This window comes from Oncorhynchus keta, unplaced genomic scaffold (assembly GCF_023373465.1).
Source record: "Oncorhynchus keta strain PuntledgeMale-10-30-2019 unplaced genomic scaffold, Oket_V2 Un_contig_26598_pilon_pilon, whole genome shotgun sequence".
Taxonomy (NCBI): Eukaryota; Metazoa; Chordata; class Actinopteri; order Salmoniformes; family Salmonidae; genus Oncorhynchus; species Oncorhynchus keta.
The window spans coordinates 17,501-36,494 of NW_026285060.1; the positions used below are offsets into that span (position 1 = coordinate 17,501).

Here is an 18,994-nt window from a genome sequence, read left to right on the forward strand (position 1 = left end):
GCCAGATCACCTTTATTTAACCAGGTAGACCAGATCACCTTTATTTAACCAGGTAGGCCAGATCACCTTTATTTAACCAGGTAGGCCAGATCACCTTTATTTAACCAGGTAGGCCAGATCACCTTTATTTAACCAGGTAGACCAGATCACCTTTATTTAACCAGGTAGGTTGAGAACAAGTTCTCATTTACAACTCTGACCTGGCCAAGATAAAGCGTAGCAATTCGACTCATACAACAACACAGAGTTACACATGGAAGTAAACAAAAGATAGTCAATAATACAGTAGAACAAAAGAAAACAAAAAGTCTATATACAGTGAGTGCAAATGAGGTAAGATTAAGTTAAGACAATAAATAGGCCATGGTGGCGAAGTAATTACAATATAGCAATTAAACACTGGAATGGTAGATCGGCAGAAGATGAATGTGCAGGTAGAGATACTGGGGTGCAAAGGAGCAAAATAAATAAATACCAGTATGGGGATGAGGTAGATAGATGGGCTGTTTACAGATGGGCTGTTTACAGTTGGGCTATGAACAGGTGCATTGATCTGTAAAATGCTCTGACAGCTGGTGCTTAAATCTAGTGAGGGAGATGTGAGTCTCCAGCTTCAGAGATTTTTGCAATTCGTTCCAGTCATGGGCAGCAGAGAACTGGAATGAAAGACGAGTGTATAGGGCTTTGGTGACAAAACGGATGGCACTGTGATAGACTGCATCCAGTTTGCTGAGTAGAGTGTTGGAGGCTATTTTATAGATGACATCACCGAAGTCGAGGATCGGTAGGATGGTCAGTTTTACGAGGGTATGCTTGGCAGCATGAGTGAAGGAGGCTTTGTTGCGATATAGGAAGCCGATTCTAGATTTAATTTTGGTTTGGAGATGCTTAATGTGAGTCGAAGGAGGAATGGGCCAAAATTCACCCGATTTATTGTGGAAAGGAAATGAAATCCCCGAAATGTTTGACCCAAGTTAAACAATTTAAGGGCAATGCTACCAAATACTAATTGAGTGCATGTAAACTTCTGACTCACTGGGAATGTGATGAAGGAAATAAAAGCTGAAATAAATAATTATCTCTAATATTATTCTGTACACTATTGTTCTGTTTAGCTAGATCTGTACTCTCCTCCAGTCCCTCCAGTCCTAATCATTCTATAATTCTTACATGTCACATTCTTAAAATAAAGTGGTGATCCTAACTGACCTAAGACAGGGGATTTTACTAGGATTAAATGTCAGGAATTGTGAGAAAAAAAAGAGTTTAAATGTATTTGGCTAAGGTGTATGTAAACTTCTGACTTCAAATGCATGTGCACATCTAATATGTGTATATATATATATATATATATATATATATGTGTATATATATATATATATATATATATATTTAAAGTTAATAAATAAGAATCCACATTTTTCAGTGGTTTGGTTTCTGTGGAGATTCATTTGGTATTGTTTCGCAAACCCGTCGACAGGTGGCGACAGAGTTCATCTTCTTTTTAAAACTGAAAAATCCAAAGAAGAAAACAAGCCAGCCGGAGTCGGTTACTGATGACGTAACAGGTTATGCGACAGCTGAAGGTCGGAAGACAAACCTTCCCAACGTGTTTTATCCATCTACAGTAGTACTTCTCTGATCAATCTCATTCCCCGAGAGACGGATATAATAAAACCCAGATACGATGCGGTTGTTAAGTGGAGCGGTGTTGCGGGCCACGATGAGACACCGCTGTCGCCACTTTTCTGTGGCACAAAACAACTGGAACGCCAGAAAAGTAAGTTAAATAAAGTCTAGATAACAAGATTAATTACCTAGTCCCTTGACCCAGTTCCATTACACAGAGTTAAAGTCATTGGACGGAGGCGGTTTGGTTAAGATTCCCGACGCTCGGTTTGAACATTAACGCATAAGGACTTCAATTTAAATATCAGCGATAGTTTTCTAAAAAAAAACACAAAATGTTAGATTGAAACACAACTATTTTTTTCGGGTTCTAGTTTCCACACCGCCATATCTCCATGTTTCCAGTAAGACGGAGTCGACCGGCGGTGATAATTATCAATGTAACTCAGAACAGCGGAGCGTAAATCCGCTGCGGACGTTCGGTGCTGACCGGACCGCTCGCTGATTGGTCCATCCACACCAGACGCGATCAGGACACGCAGCTTGAAATATCAACACCAACTCTGAACCGACTATGTTCATTTGGGGACAGGTCAAAAGAATGACCGTTTATGTCCCGGGATATAAACACTAGGTTGTCATTGTACCTGAAATGAAAATGAAAGGTCTTCTTCGATGAGGCTTAATGGCGGTTGACATCCAGTAGCTGTTGCATTACTGCCATCTACTATAATATATATATAATAATATCTACTAGACTGGAGTATAACTCGCTTATACTGTTCTTAATTATCTTTCCTCAAAGTCATTTAAAAAGATACCCTACTATTTAACACTACCCTCTCAAATAGTAATAATAAATACTCTACTATTTAAATCTATTTAGTCCTACTTCAGGCCAACCGTCTGAGAGGATGGGACACCACCACTCAACCCACCCTGTAACTAGTCTGATGTCTCTCACACCCAAACACCTCTCTGCAGCTGCCAACACAACCTCTATGTCCTGAGTCTTACGTTCCATCCCTGCAGTACAGTTGGTAACTATTGTTATAAATGCTGAAGATGCAACTTTACTGAAACAAATATCACTTGTTGGTTTATATCTCTGTTCTGGTACAGATCTACTACACCCTCCTCTCTGTTCTGGTACAGATCTACTACACCCCTCCTCTCTGTTCTGGTACAGATCTACTACACTCCCTCCTCTCTGTTCTGGTACAGATCTACTACACCCCTCCTCTCTGTTCTGGTACAGATCTACTACACCCCTCCTCTCTGTTCTGGTACAGATCTACTACATCCCTCCCTCTGTTCTGGTACAGATCTACCCTCCCTCTCTGTTCTGGTACAGGATCCCTCCCTCTGTTCTGGTACAGATCTACTACACCCCTCCTCTCAGGACCCCTCCTCTCTGTTCTGGTACAGATCTACTACACCCCTCCTCTCAGGACCCCTCCTCTCTGTTCTGGTACAGATCTACTACACCCCTCCTCTCAGGACCCCTCCCTCTGTTCTGGTCCAGATCTACTACACCCCTCCTCTCAGGATCCCTCCCTCTGTTCTGGTACAGATCTACTACACCCCTCCTCTCTGTTCTGGTACAGATCTACTACACCCCTCCTCTCAGGATCCCTCCTCTCTGTTCTGGTACAGATCTACTACACTCCCCCTCCTCTCAGGATCCCTCCCTCTGTTCTGGTACAGATCTACTACACCCCTCCTCTCTGTTCTGGTACAGATCTACTACACCCCTCCTCTCAGGACCCCTCCTCTCTGTTCTGGTACAGATCTACTACACCCCTCCCTCTGTTCAGTACAGATCCCTCCCTCTGTTCTGGTACAGATCTACTACACCCCTCCTCTCTGTTCTGGTACAGATCTACTACACCCTCCTCTCAGGACCCCTCCTCTCTGTTCTGGTACAGATCTACTACACCCCTCCTCTCTGTTCTGGTACAGATCTACTACACCCCTCCTCTCTGTTCTGGTACAGATCTACTACACCCCTCCCTCTGTTCTGGTACAGATCTACTACACCCCTCCTCTCAGGATCCCTCCCTCTGTTCTGGTACAGATCTACTACACCCCTCCTCTCTGTTCTGGTACAGATCTACTACACCCCTCCCCTCCCTCTCTGTTCTGGTACAGATCTACTACACCCCTCCTCTCTGTTCTGGTACAGATCTACTACACCCTCCCCAGGATCCCTCTCTGTTCTGGTACAGATCTACTACACCCCTCCTCTGTTCTGGTACAGATCTACTACACCCCTCCCTCTGTTCTGGTACAGATCTACTACACCCCTCCCTCCTCTCAGGACCCCTCCTCTCTGTTCTGGTACAGATCTACTACACCCCTCCTCTCTGTTCTGGTACAGATCTCTACCCCTCCTCTCTGTTCTACAGACCCCTCCTCTCAGGATCCCTCCTCTCAGGATCCCCTCTGTTCTGGTACAGATCTACTACACCCCTCCTCTCTGTTCTGGTACAGATCTACTACACCCCTCCTCTCAGGATCCCTCCCTCTGTTCTGGTACAGATCTACTACACCCCTCCTCCAGGATCCCTCCTCTCTGTTCTGGTACAGATCTACTACACCCCTCCTGTTCTACAGGATCCCTCCTCTCTGTTCTGGTACAGATCTACTACACCCCTCCTCTCAGGATCCCTCCCTCTGTTCTGGTACAGATCTACTACACCCTCCTCTCTGTTCTGGTACAGATCTACTACACCCCTCCTCTCTGTTCTGGTACAGATCTACTACACCCCTCCTCTCTGTTCTGGTACAGATCTATCCCAGGATCCCCCTCTGTTCTGGTACAGATCTACTACACCCCTCCCTCTCTGTTCTGGTACAGATCTACTACACCCCCTCCCTCTCTGTTCTGGTACAGATCTACTACACCCCCCTCTCTGTTCTGGTCAGGACTACACCCCTCACAGATCCCTCTGTTCTGGTACAGATCTACTACACCCCTCCTCTCTGTTCTGGTACAGATCTACTACACCCCTCCCTCTCTGTTCTGGTACAGATCTACTACACCCCTCCTCTCTGTTCTGGTACAGATCTACTACACCCCTCCTCTCTGTTCTGGTACAGATCTACTACACCCCTCCTCTCTGTTCTGGTACAGATCTACTACACCCCTCCTCTCAGGATCCCTCCCTCTGTTCTGGTACAGATCTACTACCCCTCCTCCCAGGATCCCCTCTCTGTTCTGGTACAGATCTACTACACCCCTCCTCTCTGTTCTGGTACAGATCTACTACACCCCCCCTCCTCTCTGTTCTGGTACAGATCTACTACACCCTCCTCTCTGTTCTGGTACAGATCTACTACACCTCCTCTCTGTTCTGGTACAGATCTACTACACCCCTCCTCTCTGTTCTGGTACAGATCTACTACACCCCTCCTCTCTGTTCTGGTACAGATCTACTACACCCCTCCTCTCTGTTCTGGTACAGATCTACTACACTCCTCCTCTCAGGATCCCTCCCTCTGTTCTGGTACAGATCTACTACACCCCTCTCTGTTCTCAGGATCCCTCCTCTCTGTTCTGGTACAGATCTACTACACCCCTCCTCTCTGTTCTGGTACAGACCCCCTCCCTCTGTTCTACTACACCCCTCCTCTCTGTTCTGGTCCAGATCTACTACACCCCTCCTCTCTGTTCTGGTACAGATCTACTACACCCCTCCTCTCAGGATCCCTCCCTCTGTTCTGGTACAGATCTACTACACCCCTCCTCTCTGTTCTGGTACAGATCTACTACACCCTCCTCTCAGGATCCCTCCCTCTGTTCTGGTACAGATCTACTACACCCCTCCTCTCTGTTCTGGTACAGATCTACTACACCCTCCCCCTCAGGATCCCTCCTCTCTGTTCTGGTACAGATCTACTACACCCCTCCTCTCAGGATCCTCCCTCTGTTCTTGTACAGATCTACTACACCCTCCTCTCTGTTCTGGTACAGATCTACTACTCCTCCCTCCCTCTGTTCTGGTACAGATCTACTACACCCCCCTCCTGGTCCAGATCCCTCCTCTCTGTTCTGGTACAGATCTACTACACCCCTCCCCTCTGTTCTGGTACAGATCTACTACACCTCCTCTCTGTTCTGGTACAGGATCCCTCCCTCTGTTCTGGTACAGATCTACTACACCCCTCCTCTCTGTTCTGGTACAGATCTACTACACCCTCCCTCTGTTCTGGTACAGATCTACTACACCCCTCCTCTCAGGATCCCTCCCTCTGTTCTGGTACAGATCTACTCACCCCTCCTCTCTGTTCTGGTCCAGATCCCTCCCTCTGTTCTGGTACAGATCTACTACACCCCTCCTCTCTGTTCTGGTACAGATCTACTACCCCCTCCTCTCTGTTCTGGTACAGATCTACTACACCCCTCCTCTCAGGATCCCTCCCTCTGTTCTGGTACAGATCTACTACACCCCTCCTCTCTGTTCTGGTACAGATCTACTACACCCCTCCTCTCTGTTCTGGTACAGATCTACTACACCCCTCCTCTCAGGATCCCTCCCTCTGTTCTGGTACAGATCTACTACACCCCTCCTCTCTGTTCTGGTACAGATCTACTACACCCCTCCTCTCTGTTCTGGTACAGATCTACTACACCCTGTTCTCCTCTCTGTTCTGGTACAGATCTACTACACCCCTCCTCTCTGTTCTGGTACAGATCTACTACACCCCTCCTCTCTGTTCTGGCACAGATCTACTACACCCCTCCTCTCTGTTCTGGTACAGATCTACTACACCCTCCCCTCCTCTCTGTTCTGGTACAGATCTACTACACCCCTCCTCTCTGTTCTGGTACAGATCTACTACACCCCTCCCTCTGTTCTGGTACAGATCTACTACACCCCCTCAGGATCCCTCTGTTCTGGTACAGATCTACTACACCCCTCCTCTCTGTTCTGGTCCAGATCTACTACACCCCTCCTCTCTGTTCTGGTACAGATCTACTACACCCCTCCTCTCTGTTCTGGTCCAGATCTACTACACCCCTCCTCTCTGTTCTGGTCCAGATCTACTACACCCCTCCTCTCTGTTCTGGTCCAGATCTACTACACCCCTCCTCTCTGTTCTGGTCCAGATCTACTACACCCCTCCTCTCTGTTCTGGTACAGATCTACTACACCCCTCCTCTCAGGATCCCTCCCTCTGTTCTGGTACAGATCTACTACACCCCTCCTCTCTGTTCTGGTACAGATCTACTACACCCCCTCCCTCTGTTCTGGTACAGATCTACTACACCCCTCCTCTCAGGACCCCTCTCCTCAGGCCCATCTTCTCCTGTCTTCACTGCCTCAGCATATGTCAACTCTCTGCACCACTCTAACCCTGGGAACCTCAACCTGCCTCTCTCTCAACTCCTATCAATAGTCCTGTGACTGTCATGTACAGCGAGCCACAGCCCTCTACTGTCTGTTGTTGTTGCTGCTGCTGTGCTAGTAGCTAGCTGGTGTGTTGACTGGTTGTGTTGACTGTGTGTCCACACAGGGTCTGGTACTCGGCGTTTACGAGAGCGAGAAGGAGGACGACTCTCTCCATCTAACTGAATCAGCAGCTGGTGTCGACAGAGTTCTGTCTGGTAAACTGACTGAGCTGCTAAAGATGTGAGTCACACACACACACACACACACACACACACCTACACACACACCGTCACACACACCGTCACACACACCGTCACACACACACCGTCACACACACACCGTCACACACACACACCGTCACACACACCTTCACACACACCTTCACACACACACCGTCACACACACCTTCACACACACACACCTTCACACACACACACCTACACACACACCTTCACACCTTCTCACACACACACACACACACCGTCACACACACCACACACACACACACACACACACACACGTCACACACACCGCGCACACACACACACACACACACACCTTCACACGTCACACCTACACACCGTCACACACACACCTACACACACACGCACACCTTCACACGCACACCTTCACACACACACACCTTCACGCACACCTTCACACACACACACACCTTCACACACACACACTACACACACACACCTTCACACACACACCCTTCACACACATCACCTTCACACACACACCTTCACCCACACACACCTTCACACGCACACCTACACACACACACACCACGCACACCACACACACCTTCACACACACCTTCACACACACACCTTCACACACACACACACACACATCCTATCTGTAAGAGTGTGTTTGTGTGTTGACTGGTGTAAAACCTTTCTCCTTGGCAACTCCTCAGATCAGGACCAGGTCTGAAGAAAGGGAAGAGCAGAATATTCTACGGTCTTCATGAGGTAATATATATATTAACTATATTGCAGAATATTCTACAGTCTTCATGAGGTAATATATATATTAACTATATTACCAGAATATTCTACAGTCTTCATGAGGTAATATATATATTAACTATATTACCAGAATATTCTACAGTCTTCATGAGGTAATATATATATTAACTATATTACCAGAATATTCTACGGTCTTCATGAGGTAATATATATATTAACTATATTACCAGAATATTCTACAGTCTTCATGAGGTAATATATATATATGAACTATATTACCAGAATATTCTACGGTCTTCATGAGGTAATATATATTTTAACTATATTACCACAATATTCTACAGTCTTCATGAGGTAATAATATATATATTAACTATATTACCAGAATATAATATATATATATATTAACTGTAGTGATGCTGTAACAACAGATATTAAACTCGTACATCTCACTGAGCAGCAGATATTATAGATGAGAGCAAGACGATACACGCTTACTAATTACTGTGTGTGTGTGTGTGTGTGTGTGTGTGTGTGTGTGTGTGTGTGTGTGTGTGTGTGTGTGTGTGTGTGTGTGTGTGTGTGTGTGTGTGTGTGTGTGCATACAGGGACTTCCATGCATAGCAGTAGTTGGTCTAGGGAGGAACTCTCTGGGTGTGTGTGGAACAGAGTACTGGGACACCTGTAAGGAGAACATCAGGGCTGCTATAGCAGGTGAGTCTCTCTTTTACGTGTGTGTGTGTGTGTGTGTGTGTGTGTGTGTGTGTGTGTGTGTGTGTGTGTGTGTGTGTGTGTGTGTGTGTGTGTGTGTGTGTGTGTGTGATGGTACCGTTCTTAGTGATCTATACACAACCTGCTCCACGTTTTATCAGTCAAATATTTAGTATGTTTTCTAAGAGGTAACAAACCAAGATGTGTTGATAGTGTCTGTCTTCACAGCCCAGAGTTTATACTTGGTGGAGAAGCACCTCTTAGTACCAATAAACCTGTGACTCCTATTGAATATGATTCTACCAACTCTGGGTTTAATAACAGCCAGTCTGTCTGTCAGGAGGCTGCAGGGTTCTCCAGAACCATGTGTTGACCCATACAGAGGTTAGTGGGTTTAATAACAGAGAGTCTGTCTGTCAGGAGGCTGCAGGGTTCTCCAGAACCATGTGTTGACCCATATAGAGGTTGGTGGGTTTAATAACAGCCAGTCTGTCTGTCAGGGAGGCTGCAGGGTTCTCCAGAACCATGTGTTTGACCCATATAGAGGTTGGTGGGTTTAATAACAGCCAGTCTGTCTGTCAGGAGGCTGCAGGGTTCTCCAGAACCATGTGTTGACCCATACAGAGGTTGGTGGGTTTAATAACAGCCAGTCTGTCTGTCAGGAGGTTGCAGGGTTCTCCAGAACCATGTGTTGACCCATATAGAGTTGGTGGGTTTAATAACAGCCAGTCTGTCTGTCAGAGGCTGCAGGGTTCTCCAGAACCATGTGTTGACCCATATAGAGGTTGGTGGGTTTAATAACAGCCAGTCTGTCTGTCAGAGGCTGCAGGTTCTCCAGAACCATGTTTGACCCATTAGAGGTTGGTGGGTTTAAAAACCAGTCTGTCTGAAGGAGGCCAGGTTCTCCAGAACCAGCTGCAGGTTGGTGGGTTTAATAACAGCCAGTCTGTCTGTCAGGAGGCTGCAGGGTTCTCCAGAACCATGTGTTGACACACACAAACAGGTTGGTGGGACAAACAGCCACTGTCTGTCACAGGCTGCAGGGTTCTCCAGAACCATGTGGACATATCCACTGATGGGTTTAATAACCAGTCTGTCTGTCAGGAGGCTGCAGGGTTCTCCCAGAACCATGTGTTGACCCATATAGAGGTTGGTGGGTTTAATAACAGCCAGTCTGTCTGGGTTCTGTCTTGCTGGAGGCTGCAGGGTTCTAGGACCAGAACCTGGTGTTGTCCCCAGTCCACCTAGATGGTTTAAGCTCCAGTCAATCATGTCACTGTCAGTCTTCGCTGACACCATCACAAACATAGCCCGGTTCCTCTCTAGAGGTTTTGGTGGGTTCCCGCCAGCCACGTCTGTCGTGCTTTGAGATAAGAGGTACAGCAGGGTTCTCCAGAACATTTGATGTGATTTGACGGGGAGAGGTTGGTGGGTTTTACTGGACAGGACTGGGGTTCTCCAGAACTGGGGAGGGATAGAGGTTGGTGGGTTTAATAACAGCCAGTCTGTCTGGGGGAGGCTGGGAGGGTTCTCCAGGGAACCATGTGGACTGGTTGGTGGGTTTTAATAACAGCCAGTCTGTCTGTCAGGAGGACTGCAGGGGTTCTCCAGAGGGACTGGGGGATAGACTGGTGGGATGAAGGCCAGGTCTGCAGGAGGGACTGGGAGGTTTAATAACAGATGACTGAAACATACAGAGGAGGACTGGGGGAGGGACTGGAGGAGGGACTGGCCACTGTCACACACACAGGGACTGGACCCATACAGAGACTGGAGGAGGGACTGAGGAGGGACTACATGTGGACTGGGGGAGGGGACAGCCAGAGATGAAGGGGAGGGACTGGAGGGGACTGGGAGGAGGGTTCCACTGGAGGAGGGACTGGGGCAGGGTTCTCCAGAACCAGGGACTGGGGGAGGGGCAGACTGACCCGTTACCTGATGGAAATAACAGCCAATCATGTCACTCCGTCAGACCATGTGTTGACACCATCACAAACAGAGTCTGGAGGGACCACGACCGTGCATATAGAGGGACAGAGGGAGACTGGGGGGGGGGAGGAGGGAAGGGGAGGGACTATGGGGAGGGACTGGGGGAGGGACTGGAGGAGCCAGGACTGTCAGGGGGAGGGACTGGGGGAGAGGACTGGAGGAGAGACATACAGAGGTTGGGGGAGGGACTAGGAGAAGGGAGGAAGAGGGGAGGGACTGGAGGAGAGAGGGAGGGACTAGAGGTTGGGGGGACTGAGGAGGGAAGAGGAGTGGGACTAGGGGGGAGTCTGGAGGATGAGGGGAGGGACTGGAGGGAAGGAGGGACTGGTGGGTGACTGGAGGGGGACTGGAGTCAGGGACTGTAACATTTATTTTGACAGAAAGTTTAATTAGGAGGGACGGGTCATTAACAGGAGTGTGTGTGTGAGTGAGGGACTGTGTGGTGGGACTGGAGAGTGTGACTGGTGGTGTGACTGTGTGTGTGTGTCCAGTGCAGGTCTCAAGAGGGATAGAGGAGCAGCAGATGGGGGAGCGCCAATCATTCCTCAGTGTTTCTAAAGGTGATAGATGGGAGGGGACTGGGGGAGGGACTAAAGGGGACTGGAGGAGGGACTCAGTGTTTCTAAAGGTGATGATATGGGAGGGTTCCTGGAGGTTGGAAGGGACTGGATGGGAGGGACTGGAGGAGGTGAGTGGGGGACTGGAGGACTGGGGGACTAGGACTGGAGGAAGAGGGACTGGATGGGAGGGACTAGAGGAGGGACTGGGGGAGGGACTGGGAGTGAGGGACTAGGAGGGATAGGAGGAGGGACTGGTGGAGTGGACTAAAGGGATAGATGGGAGGGACTGGGGGAGTGGACTAGAGGAGGTGATAGATGGGAGGGACTGGGGAGGAGGGACTGGGAAGGAGGGATGGATGGGGAGGGACTGAGGGGAGTGGACTAAAGGGGAGGGACTGGGGGGGGGGGAGGGAGGGAGGGGAGTGTTTCTAAAGGTGATAGATGGGAGTCAGGATGTAACATTTATTTTGACAAAAAGTTTAATTAGAATGTCAGGGTTCCAAGTGTGTTTCTAAAGGTGATAGTGGGAGGGTGTGTGGTGTTTGTAAGGTGATAGTGGCAGGGTTCCTCAAGGTGTTTCTAAAGGAGATAGATGGGAGCGTTCCTCAGTGTTTCTAAAGGTGATAGATGGGAGGGTTCCTCGGTGTTTCTAAAGGTGATAGATGGGAGGGTTCCTCAGTGTTTCTAAAGGTGATAGATGGGAGGGTTCCTCAGTGTTTCTAAAGGTGATAGATGGGAGGGTTCCTCAGTGTTTCTAAAGGTGATAGATGGGAGGGTTCCTCAGTGTTTCTAAAGGTGATAGATGGGAGGGTTCCTCAGTGTTTCTAAAGGTGATAGATGGGAGGGTTCCTCAGTGTTTCTAAAGGTGATAGATGGGAGGGTTCCTCAGTGTTTCTAAAGGTGATAGATGGGAGGGTTCCTCAGTGTTTCTAAAGGTGATAGATGGGAGGGTTCCTCAGTGTTTCTAAAGGTGATAGATGGAGGGTTCCTCAGTGTTTCTAAAGGTGATAGATGGGAGGGTTCCTCAGTGTTTCTAAAGGTGATAGATGGGAGGGTTCCTCAGTGTTTCTAAAGGTGATAGATGGGAGGGTTCCTCAGTGTTTCTAAAGGTGATAGATGGGAGGGTTCCTCAGTGTTTCTAAAGGTGATAGATGGGAGGGTTCCTCAGTGTTTCTAAAGGTGATAGATGGGAGGGTTCCTCAGTGTTTCTAAAGGTGATAGATGGGAGGGTTCCTCAGTGTTTCTAAAGGTGATAGATGGGAGGGTTCCTCAGTGTTTCTAAAGGTGATAGATGGGAGGGTTCCTCAGTGTTTCTAAAGGTGATAGATGGGAGGGTTCCTCAGTGTTTCTAAAGGTGATAGATGGGAGGGTTCCTCAGTGTTTCTAAAGGTGATAGATGGGAGGGTTCCTCAGTGTTTCTAAAGGTGATAGATGGGAGGGTTCCTCAGTTTCTAAAGGTGATAGATGGGAGGGTTCCTCAGTGTTTCTAAAGGTGATAGATGGGAGGGTTCCTCAGTGTTTCTAAAGGTGATAGATGGGAGGGTTCCTCAGTGTTTCTAAAGGTGATACATTTACATTACATTTACATTTAAGTCATTTAGCAGACGCTCTTATCCAGAGCGACTTACAAATTGGTGCATACACCTCTATGACAACCAGTGGAACAGCCACTTGCATCTAAATCTTGCTTTGGGAAGGGAAGATTACCTACCCTTACTTACCCTATCCTAGGTATTCCTTGAAGAGGTAGGTTTTCAGGTGTTCCGGAAGGTGAAGTGATTGACTCCATGTCCTGGCGTCGTGAGGGAGCTTGTTCCACCATTGGGGGCCAGAGCAGCGAACAGTTTTGACTGGGCTGAGCGGGAACTGTATGCTTCCTCAGTGGTAGGGAGGCGAGCAGGCCAGAGGTGGATGAACGCTTGGTGCCCTTGTTTGGGTGTAGGGCCTGATCAGAGCCTGGAGGTACTGAGTGCCGTTCCCCTCACAGCTCCGTAGGCAGCACCATGGTCTTGTAGCGGATGGAGCTTCAACTGACCAGTGGAGAGAGCGGAGGAGCGGGGTGGTGAGAGAACTTGGGAAGGTTGAACACTCAGACGGGCTGCGGCTTCTGTGATGAGTTGTAGGGGTTTAATGGCACAGGCAGGGGAGCCCAGCCACAGCGAGTTGCAGTAATCAAGACGGGAGATGACAAGTGCCTGGATTAGGACCTGCGCCGCTTCCTGTGTGAGGCAGGGTCGTACTCTGCCGGATGTTGTAGAGCATGAACCTACAGGAACGGGACACCGCCTTGATGTTAGTTGAGAACGTCAGGTGTTTATCCAGGATCCAAGGTTCTTAGCGCTCTGGGAGGGGACACAATGGTTTATCAACCGATGGCGGGAGTCATGGAACGGGCAGTCCTTCCCCGGGAGGAAAGGAGGAGCCCGTCTTGCTGAGGTTCCGCTTGAGGTGGTGATCCGTCGTCCACACTGATATGTCTGCCAGACATGCAGAGATGCGATTCGCCACCTGGTCATCAGAAGGGGAAAGGAGAAGATTAATTGTGTGTCGTCTGCATAGCAATGATAGGAGAGACCATGTGAGGTTATGACAGGAGCCAGTGACTTGGTGTATAGCGAGAATAAGAGAGGGCCTAGAACAGAGCCCTGGGGACACCAGTGGTTGAGCGCGTGGTGAGGAGACAGATCTCGCCACGCCACCTGGTAGGAGCGACCTGTCAGGTAGGACGCAATCAGGACGTGGGCCGCGCCGGGAGATGCCCAACTCGGAGAGGGGTGGAGAGGGAGGATCTGATGGTTCACAGTATCGGGCAGCCGATAGGTCTAGAAGGATGAGAGCAGAGGAGAGAGTTAGCTTTAGCAGTGCGGAGCCTCCGTGATACAGAGAAGAGAGCAGTCTCAGTTGAATGACTAGTCTTTGAAACCTGACTGATTTGGATCAAGAAGGTCATTCTGAGAGAGATAGCGGTAGAGCTGGCCAAGGACGGCACGCTCAAGAGTTTTGGAGAGAAAAGAGAGAAGGGATACTGGTCTGTAGTTGTTGACATCGGAGGGATCGGTAGGTTTTTTCAGAAGGGGTGCAACTCTCGCTCTCTTGAAGATGGGAGGGACGTAGCCAGCGGTCAGAGGGATGAGTTGATGAGCGAGGTGAGGGTAAGGGAGAAGGTCTCGGAAATGGTCTGGAGAAGAGAGGAGGGGATAGGGTCAAGCGGGCAGGTTGTTGGGCGGCCGGCCGTCACAAGACTCGAGATTTCATCTGGAGAGAGAGGAGAAAGAGGTCAGAGGCATAGGGTAGGGCAGTGTGAGCAGAACCAGCGGTGTCGTTTGACTCCTAGCAACGAGGATCGGATGTCATCGACCTTCTTTTCAAAATGGTTGACGAAGTCATCTGCAGAGAGGGAGGGAGGGGGAGGATTCAGGAGGGGGAGAAGGTGGCAAAAGAGCTTCCTAGGGTTAGAGGCAGATGCTTGGAACTTAGAATGGTAGAAAGTGGCTTTAGCAGCAGAGACAGAGGAGGAAAATGTAGAGAGGAGGGAGTGAAAGGATGCCAGGTCCGCAGGGAGGCGAGTTTTCCTCCATTTCCTTTAAGGCTGCCCGGAACCCTGTTCTGTGAGCCGCAATGAGTCGTCGAGCCACGGAGCGGGAGGGGAGGACCGAGCCGGCCTGGAGGATAGGGGACATAGGGAGTCAAAGGATGCAGTAAGGGAGGAGAGGGGTTGAGGAGGCAGAATTCAGGGGAGATAGGTTGAAAGTTGAGCAGAGGGAAGAGAAGATAGGATGGAAGAGGAGAGAGCTAGCGGGGGAGAGAGAGCGAAGGTTGGACAAGGATACCATCCGAGTAGGGGGCAGTGTGGGAAGTGTTGGATGAGAGCGAGAGGAAAAGGATACAAGGTAGTGGTCGGAGACTTGGAGGGGAGTTGCAATGAGGTTAGTGGAAGAACAGCATCTAGTAAAGATGAGGTCAAGCGTATTGCCTGCCTTGTGAGTAGGGGGGGAAGGGTGAGAGGGTGGGTCAAAGAGGAGAGGGTGGAAGAAGGAGGCAGAGAGGAATGAGTCAAAGTGTAGACGTGGGGAGGTTAAAGTCGCCCAGAACTGTGAGAGGTGAGCCGTCCTCAGGAAAGGAGCTTATCAAGGCATCAAGCTCATTGATGAACTCTCCAAGGGAACCTGAGGGCGATAAAATGATAAGGATGTTAAGCTTGAAAAGGGCTGATAGATGGGAGGGTTCCTCAGTGTTTCTAAAGGGGTGAGCAGATGGGAGGGTTCCTCAGTGTTTCTAAAGGTGATAGATGGGAGGGGTTCTCAGTGTTTCTAAAGGTGATAGATGGAGAGGTTCCTCAGAGTGTTCTGAAGGTGATAGATGGGAGAGGTTTCCTCAGTGTTTCTAAGGTAATAGATGGGAGGGTTCCTCAGTGTTTCTAAGGTGATAGATGGGAGGGTTCCTCAGTGTTTCTAAGGTGATAGATGGGGCGTTCCTCAGTGTTTCCTAAGGTGATAGATGGGAGAGTTCCCTCAGTGTTTCTAAAGGTGATAGATGGGAGGGTTCCTCAGTGTTTCTAAGGATGATAGATGGGAGCGTTCCTCAGTGTTTCTAAAGGTGATAGATGGGAGGGTTCTCTCAGTGTTTCTAAAGGTGATAGATGGGAGGGTTCCTCAATGTTTCTAAGGTGATAGATGGCAGGGTTCCTCAGTGTTTCTAAAGGTGATAGATGAGCAGGGTTTCAGTGTTTCTAAAAGGTGATAGATGGGGAGGGTTCCTCCAGTGTTTCTAAAGGTGATAGATGGGAGGGTTCCTCAGTGTTTCTAAAGGTGATAGATGGGGCGTTCCTCAGTGTTTCTAAAAAGGTGATAGGCAGGGAGGGTTCCTCAGTGTTTCTAAAGGTGATAGATGGGAGGTTCTCAGTGTTTCCCCAAGGTGATAGATAGGGTTCCTCAGTGTTTCTAAAGAGTGATAGAGGTGATGAATGGGAGGGTTCCTCAGTGTTTCTAAAGGTGATAAATGGGAGGGTTCCTCAGTGTTCTAAATGTGATCGGTGGAGGGTTCCTCAGTGTTTCTAAAGGTGATAGATGGGGAGGGTTCCTCAGTGTTTCTAAAAGGTGATAAATGGGAGGGTTCCTCAGTGTTTCTAAAGGTGATAAATGGGAGGGTTCCTCATTGTTTCTAAAGGTGATAAATGGAGGGTTCTCAGTGTTTCTAAAGGTGATAGATGGGAGGGTTCCTCAGTGTTTCTAAAGGTGATAGATGGGAGGGTTCCTCAGTGTTTCTGAGGTGATAGATGGGAGGGTTCCTCAGTGTTTCTAAAGGTGATAAATGGGAGGCTTTCTAAAGGTGATAAATGGGAGGGTTCCTCAGTGTTCAGGTGATACATGTTTCATTGTTTCTAAAGGTGATAGATGGGAGGGTTCCTCATTGTTTCTAAATGTGATAGATGGGAGGGTTCCTCCGGTGTTTCTAAAGGTGATAGATGGGGAGGGTTCCTCAGTGTTTCTAAAGGTGATAAATGGGAGGGTTCCTCAGTGTTTCTAAATGTGATAGGTGGAGGTTCCTCAGTGTTTCTAAAAGGTGATAGATGGGAGGTTTCCTCAGTGTTTCTAAAGGTGATAAATGGGAGGGTTCCTCAGTGTTTCTAAAAGGTGATAAATGGGAGGGTTCCTCAGTGTTCAGTGTTTCCAATAGTGTTTCAAAGGTGATAGATGGGAGGGTTCTCAGTGTTTCAGTGTGGGGATGTGGTTCTAAAGTGCTTCCTAAGTGATAAATGGGAGAGGTTATGTCCCCCAGTGCTCTCTAAAGGTGATAGATGGAGGGTTCCTCAGTGTTTCTAAAAGGTGATAGATGGGAGGGTTCCTCAGTGTTTCTAAAGGTAGATGGAGGTTCTCAATGGCCAAGGTGATAGATGGAGGTTCCTCAGTGTTTCCTAAATATCGAAGATAGATGGAGGTTTCCTCAGTGTTTCTAAAGGTGATAGATGGGAGGGTTCCCAGTGTTTCTAAAGTTGATAGATGGAGGTTCCTCAGTGTTTCTAAAGGTGATAGATGGGAGGGTTCCTCAGTGTTTCTAAAGGTGATAGATGGGAGGGTTCCTCAGTGTTTCTAAAGGTGATAGATGGGAGGTTCCTCAGTGTTTCTAAAGGTGATAGATGGGAGGGTTCCTCCGTGTTTCTAAATGTGATAGATGGGAGGTTCCTCAGTGTTCTAAAGGTGATAGATGGGAGGGTTCCTCAGTGTTTCTAAAGGGGTGATAAATGGGAGGCTTTCTAAAGGTGATAGATGGGAGGGTTCTCAGTGTTTTCTAAAGGTGCGATAGAGTTTGGAGATAAATGTGGTTTCCCCCAGTGCTCTAAATTGATAAATGGAGGGTTCTCATTGTTCTAAAAATTTGAAATGCAAAAGAGAGGGATTTATCAGTGTTTCTAGAATGGAGGGTTCCTCAGGTGAACACAAAGTGATAAATGGGAGGGTTTCCTCAGTGTTTCTAAAAGGTGATAGATGGAGGGTTCCTCCAGTGTTTCCTAAAAGGTGATAAATGGGAGGGTTCCTCAGTGTTTCTAAAGGTGATAGGGGATGGGGAGGCTTCCTCAGTGTTTTCTAAAAATTGATAAATGGGAGGGTTCCTCAGTGGGTTTCTAAGAAAGGTGATAAATGGGAGGGTTCCTCCCAGTGAAAATTGATAGAGGATGGGAGGGTTCCCATGTTTCTAAAGGTGATAGATGGAGGGTTCCAGTGTTTCTAAAGGTGATAAATGGGAGGGTTCCTGTAGTGTTTCTAAACGTGATAGATTGGAAGGTTCCTCAGTGTTTCTAAAGGTGATAGATGGGAGGGTTCCTCAGTGTTCTGGTGATAGATGGGAGGGTTTCCTCAGGTCCAGATGGGAGGGTTTCTAAATTGTTTCTAAGAGTGATAGATAGGAGGGTTCCTCAGTGTTTCTAATGTGATAGATGGAGGGTTCCTCAGTGTTTCTAAATGTGATAGATGGGGAGGGTTCTCAGTGTTTCTAAAGGTGATAGATGGGAGGGTTCTCAGTGTTTCTAAATGTGACAAATGGAGGGTTCCTCAGTGCTCTAAACGTGATAGATTGGAAGGTTCCCCAGTGTTTCAGTGTGGGAGGGTTCCCTCGAGTGTTCTGAAGGTGATAAATGGGAGGGTTCCTCAGTGTTTCTCAAAGGTGATAGATGGGAGGGTTTCTCAAATGTTTCTAAAATTGAGATGATGAGAAGTTTCCTCAGTGTTTCTAAAGTTGATAGATGGAAGGGTTCCTCAGTGTTTCTAAATGTGATAGATAGGAGGTTCCTCGAGTGTTTCTAAGGTGATAGGTAGGAGGGTTCCTCAGTGTTTCCTAAAGGTAGTAAATGGAAAGGTTCCCTCAGTGTTCCTAAATTGATAGATAGGGAGAGGTTTCTCAGTGTTTCTAAAGGTGATAGATGGGAGGGTTCCTCAGTGTTTCTAAAGGTGATAGATGGGAGGGTTCCTCAGTGTTTCTAAAGGTGATAGATGGGAGGGTTCCTCAGTGTTTCTAAATGTGATAGATGGGAGGGTTCCTCAGTGTTTCTAAAGGTGATAGATGGGAGGGTTCCTCAGTGTTTCTAAAGGTGATAGATGGGAGGGTTCCTCAGTGTTTCTAAAGGTGATAGATGGGAGGGTTCCTCAGTGTTTCTAAAGGTGATAGATGGGAGGGTTCCTCAGTGTTTCTAAAGGTGATAGATGGGAGGGTTCCTCAGTGTTTCTAAAGGTGATAG

General features: G+C 48.2%; 1 protein-coding gene across 1 annotated transcript; it reads left to right on the forward strand.

The window, feature by feature from the left end:
- The first annotated feature begins 1,653 nt into the window (after positions 1-1,653).
- On the forward strand, positions 1,654-8,355 carry LOC127922659 (cytosol aminopeptidase-like). Its single transcript, XM_052506544.1, has 4 exons — positions 1,654-1,780; positions 7,150-7,265; positions 7,951-8,005; positions 8,347-8,355. The coding sequence occupies exons 1-4, from the start codon at positions 1,688-1,690 to the stop codon at positions 8,353-8,355; spliced, it is 273 nt and encodes a 90-aa protein (XP_052362504.1). The 5' UTR covers positions 1,654-1,687.
- The last annotated feature ends 10,639 nt before the right edge of the window (positions 8,356-18,994 follow it).